The 5879-nt window shown below is 38.5% G+C and overlaps 1 protein-coding gene across 1 annotated transcript; it reads right to left on the reverse strand.

Annotated features, from left to right (window-relative positions):
* Positions 1–539: 539 nt before the first annotated feature.
* Positions 540–4450, reverse strand: cr1b (cripto-1b). The gene is given in 6 exon segments (NM_001171969.1): positions 540–1421; positions 1823–1929; positions 2698–2812; positions 3529–3687; positions 3989–4041; positions 4373–4450. Coding segments are annotated over 6 exon segments (573 nt in total). The 5' UTR covers positions 4387–4450; the 3' UTR covers positions 540–1296.
* Positions 4451–5879: the final 1429 nt, after the last annotated feature.

Here is a 5879-nt window from a genome sequence, read left to right on the forward strand (position 1 = left end):
GCCTACATGTGAGTACAGCCCCATTGAAAAAAACGGAATGTGTCTACTCCTGCGCTCTCCTGCGGCTGAACGCATAAAAACGGAACACAGGGGAGCACAGCTTCAAACGCTCGTCTGTAAGGGCTCTTACACATGAGCGTTTTTACCTGCGCTCCCCTGCGTTCCGTTTTTCGGCTTTCAGCCGCAGGAATAGACGTATTTCATTATTTCAAATGGGGCTGTACTCACACAGGCGCGTGTAGGCGCCGAACGCAGGAAAAATGCAGCATGTTGCGTCTCAACCTGCGTTCGGCGCCTACATGCGCCTGTGTGAGTACAGCCCCATTTAAAATAATGAAATGCGTCTATTCCTGCGCTCCCGTGCGGCTGAACGCCGAAAAACGGAACGCAGGTAAAAACGCTCATGTGTAAGAGCCCTTAGAGCCCATAGGTATTTAATGTTTTCATTGCAAACATCAAGCGAACACACTAATACATAGGTACACTAAACATGGACAATCGTGTTCCCTGATCTATAATTAAGGGTCTTGATAAAAAGGTACTTGTTCAGTTTATATTTATTTGCCCATAGAAAAGTAGAAGTTAAAGGGGCCACACCAGGTTTATCAATCCTCCAAAAGCATCCTATCACCTCTACAAAGATTTACATTTAGCTCTCTTTCCCATAGGCTAGAACCACTGCATGATCACTTGCTAAGTGTCTGCATAATGTGACCTGCCACCTTGAACCACACTAGGGAAGTTAAGGGGTTAAAATGTTATGCAGTTACAAAAAAAAAAAAATCAAGGCTAGGGACGGGACAGGACAAACATACAAGTACCTTTACATGTAATGTGACATTTATGTAGTAGGACAATATTTGTCATGTTCCTAGAGATTTTGTTCTCTTTGTCAATTAAGAAAAAAATAAAAAACAATAAAATCACTGTGATATATAAAACAAGTTTGTGAAGGATGCTGTTAAGGTACAACGTGTCTGATTAATAAATTAATAAAATGTACATATATACAGAATGCACTGGGTAAGTAGAAGGCCCAGTAGCTATTTTGAACCAACTCTAGTGCTTGGTAGTACTGCCATCCACTATACATATCGTTAAAAGAAAAGTTGTTCTTCGAAACAACCGATAGAAATAAGGCGTTGTATAGCTCGGGGATATTTTTAAGATTCCAAGCTTTGCAAGGAGCAATATACTTCTAAGCATAATCCAGGCAAAACGGTTCACAAATTGAAAGTGCGGTATAGAAACAGAAGTCTGCAATTTGAACCCGACTAGCAGACTCAAGTTACTCAGTTAAAGTGCAATATTCAAATGCCGAAGCATGTGGTAAAAGAAATTTGCAATAAATATATAATAGATGAATAAACTGAGTTTCATTCTCAGGACCCCCGATCTCATATCTTTTTCATGCACCACATCTGAAAGAGAGAGCGACAGAGAGGCAACATTATACATAATGTACAGATACTTCCAACTGATACCCACTTCCCTGTGCTGCTGGGCTGGTTTAGCCTATTATCAATATCAATGAAAGATTTGAAAAGCAAAAGGTGGCTTCACCTGGTCATATTTAAATGAATTCATTATCATGGATACTACTGGGGTTTAAAATTCATTGCTTTTCATGAGACTATACATAGGCTTACAGCTGAAGAAAATGTCACTAAAATCTCCCTATGAATAGAGTTGAAGGCATAACAAAAGCCACAGACAGCCCATGCAATTTATGGCTATGGAGTGAAGAAAAAGGAAAACAGCGGTTGATGCCTGTAGTAGATTTATGGCTGATTCTTTAGGCTGGACAGAAATATGTGCTTACCACAGTCCTCAGACTCTGGCTTGAAACAGTGTAGGACACCAGACACACATCTACACAGCAAGCAGCCCTGGCGGATCCAGTCTCCGTGGGGAACACCGGCGCAGCTTCTGAAACACACAAGGAATATGCTAAGTCTAGAATAAAGGAATAGGACTTAAAAGGCAATGAATGCAGAGAACAACATACAGAATTTCAGCTTGGTACAGCAGCTTTTCGGAAGCCTGTTTTAAAGAGTATCTCATAGGAAATTTGCTTCATGGTTGGTCTATTAAAGCTCAGACAATTAACTACACTAAATTAAATGTAAATCTGCATTTTATTTCCTATTGTCTCAGGTCCCTTGTCAGCGCTTTCTCTATCAGCACATAATTCTTTTACAACAGACTGCAGTGTTGTGGCCTACAGCTGCATCATCTACAGTAAGTCTAGGGCAATATGGCACATAACCTCATCAAATAAGAGGTATGGGAAAGTACAGTCACCATTTTCTTTCATTTTTTTTTCTAAATGCAAAATACAGTACATAGGACCCCACTATAAAAACAAAAACAGACTATAAAGTCAGTGGGGCTCACTTATAAACATTAGGCAAATTTTCCCGAGGGCAGTTACCTATAGCAACCAATCAGTAATTAGCTTTTTAAAGCCAGCTGCAAGTAGAACAATGAATGCCGCAATTTGATTGGTTACCATGGTTTACTGCCCATGGGCAAATTTGCCCAGTGTTGATAAATGACCCCCAGTAATGTCAAACCTGCAGGGCTGTTAAAACAACCACAACTCCCAGCAACCCTAAAACAGATGTCAGTTGATGCGGAGAGTTGTGTAGCATCATCTATTCGGTTCCTTAATGGCAATTGCAATGTTATACTTACGCCGGCCGCCTTTCATGTTCACAGTGCCGACCAGTAAATTGCTTAGGGCAGATGCAAAAGGTCCCCAAGAAACAAGTGCCTCCATTCTGACAGCATTTTCTGTTTAACTTTTTACCTTAAAAAAACAAAACAAAAAAAAATTGTTTTTATATAAAATGATCCAAAGCCCAGAAAGTCTAGTGGTAAATGTAGCAACCATGCCTAATAAATAAATGCATACAACGTATTTAAAGTGCCTGCTTGCATTCATACATTTCTCTTGTGCAATATAGCAACTATGTTAGGAATATTGACAAAATATGGCTCCTTTTTAAAGGAGCCATATTTTGTTGAGTCACTTAAACAGTATAAAAGCTCTGGTGGCCATTAAGGAGTGCAAATATGGGATGCATTATCTTCCTTATTGGAAGCAGAACCAGACTATTGGGGTTATTTAATGTTTAAATGATTTTCTAGCAGACAAGCTATAAAGATCCAAATTACGGAAACATCCATTATCCGGAAAAGCCCTGGTCCCAAGCATTCTGGATAACAGGTCCCATACCTGTATGTTGTAGCATGTTGAATTCTATGGACACAAGTTAGTGCAGAAAAAATCATCCACTCTACCTATCACAGACAAACTCAGCAAGAGTTAATTAACTTAACAGTATGTTTTTGGGTTCCAAGTTCCGATACTAATTAAATGATATATATTTCTGATCTATTACAAATTCATCGAACCTTTGACACACACACACACACTTTCTGTTTACCTTGATGACATGTATAACATATAAATCAGGGACAACAGTAACAAGGCAATGGACATTGGCATTATAATCTACTTACTGTCTGTGATACCCAAGAAGGGCAAAGTCTTAGCAGATTTTACTGGACTCTTGTCATGGGTGGCATTTATTGTATCCTGCAAGAACTGACTGATTGTGTTGCTCTTAATTGCCTGTAATAACCCTGTGTCATTACAATTCAAACCCACACAAGATTCACCTGTTAAAAGAAAGAAGTGTTTAAGTTTGATTTGACCCTACCAATTACCAATTGGACCAGTTGTTTCCCCATCAGGCTGGTCTATTTATTTGTCTGTGTGGCAAGTCACATAGAAAAGAATTACAACTAACCATAGGCTGTAAACTATAGCTTGCTCTTATCTGCTTACATTGCACAGGTCTTTGTTAGACATTGACCCTCATCGGCGAAGTTGACACCATCAGTGGATAAGTACAGGTGGAACTACGTATTGCCCTTCATTTGCCAAGATGTCTCTAAAATCTGTTAAATTGGTGCTTACCTTTGCAATACTTGGTGAAATGTTTAGCAGAGAGAAAAAGGATGGCAAGAAATCTGTAAAACAAGAATATATTTGGTTGGATACATTTACGTATACTCAATTGGTGCAATTCTATTTCCTACATTAGTCCAACCTGCAGTTTTTCCTACTATCGCTGAACTACAGCTCCCAGCAGCTGCCAAAGATAAAGTTAAATACCAGTTGGAAGGCTGAAAGTTGGACCTACGGACTCTTAAAAGTGTAGAATTTTATAGTATAGCAAATACATTAATACAAAATATACCTGAAATGCCTGCTAACGCTCTTGCCTATAAAACCATAAACTTTGGGGAAATAAGCCACTAAAGGTTGACGTCACAAATTACTTTATTTGCGAAGCCTTACCTTAAAAACTGCATAGTTTTCTGCTAATGCCCCAGTTTCCTGTATTTAATGTGTCCTCAGCAAAAGCCAGATGAAATTGCAGTCCACAGAGCAAGTGAACTAAATTAGCCTCTGCTTAGTTGCTCTTGAATATTGGAGAAACCTTCAGGAGCCACACCTACAAGTGCAGGGAATTCAACAATCATTTGCATCTCTATAGTTCCTTTTTGTTCCATTCCCTGCCACACCCATAGTTCTATGAAAAGGGACCCTGGTGGGATTTACATATGCTAAATTCAAGTCTTCTATTAATGAGTCATGATATTATTTTTTAGAGAAGAACTGTGACTAAGACAAGGATTTGGGTGAATTATGTGAATACTCTGCGATGATTCAATTTGACTTGGAATGACATGTTATATTTCCTATAAATTTGATGCAATGCAGCTAACTGCTGTAACAATGGGAATCTGTCACTTGGGAATTATAAGACAGTTATTCATTTGTTCAGCCTAGAGAAAAATTGCCAATTTTAATTATATATTTCAAGTAATAGTAACATAAAAATGATAGTTATTTGAGTTGTGTTTTTTTGGCATTCATTTTGCCTAAACTAAATATGAAGATTTGGCTATATAAGCAAAAAACATTCATGGAGCAGTGTTGGACTAGAGGTAAAGCATATCTAAGGCCCATTCTCACAGCAGATGTAATATTATAGCCTTTATAGGTGCCATACACCTATGACAATATAACAATGTGAATAGAAACAGTGCTAAGCTTTGGCCCACTATATAATGTGGTTGTTCTGTCTGACCCTGTCTTTATTTGTATATTTAAATACATGGTAACAAACCTGTTGCTTCTCTACAATACTGATTTCAGACCCTTAGGAATCTTTCCCAAAGTTGTGACACACAACTAAGTTACCCCAATACAATATATTCTCCTGCCAAATGTGTTCCTGTGGCCTCAGTGCTGCAAATAAAGTGCCAGCTCTTGTTAGAGAGGGAGTTAGAAGTGGCAGTCATGTACAAGGCACTGTTTTATTACTATTATTATTATTATTATTATAGAAAAAGGAAATAAAAAAAAAAAATTTGATTAAAATGGAGTCTATGGGAGATGGCCTTTCCATAATTTGGAGCTTTCTGGATACCGGGTTTCCAGATGAAGGAACCCATACCAGTTTTCCTTTTTTTGCTTTGATCAGAAACATTTAGGGGCCGATTCACTAACTTCGAGTGAAGGATTCGAAGTAAAAAAACTTCGAATTTCAAAGTATTTTTTGGGCTACTTCGACCATGAAATGGGCTACTTCGACCTTCGACTACGACTACGACTTCGAATCGAAGGATTCGAACTAAAAATCGTTCGACTATTCGACCATTCGATAGTCGAAGTACTGTCTCTTTAAAAAAAACTTCGACCCCCTAGTTCGGCAGATAAAAGCTACCGAAGTCAATGTTAGCCCCATAGGCTTGCCTAAGTTTTTTTGATCGAATGATATTCCTTCGATCGTTGGATT

Source organism: Xenopus laevis, chromosome 1S (assembly GCF_017654675.1).
Source record: "Xenopus laevis strain J_2021 chromosome 1S, Xenopus_laevis_v10.1, whole genome shotgun sequence".
NCBI classification, from domain to species: domain Eukaryota; kingdom Metazoa; phylum Chordata; class Amphibia; order Anura; family Pipidae; genus Xenopus; species Xenopus laevis.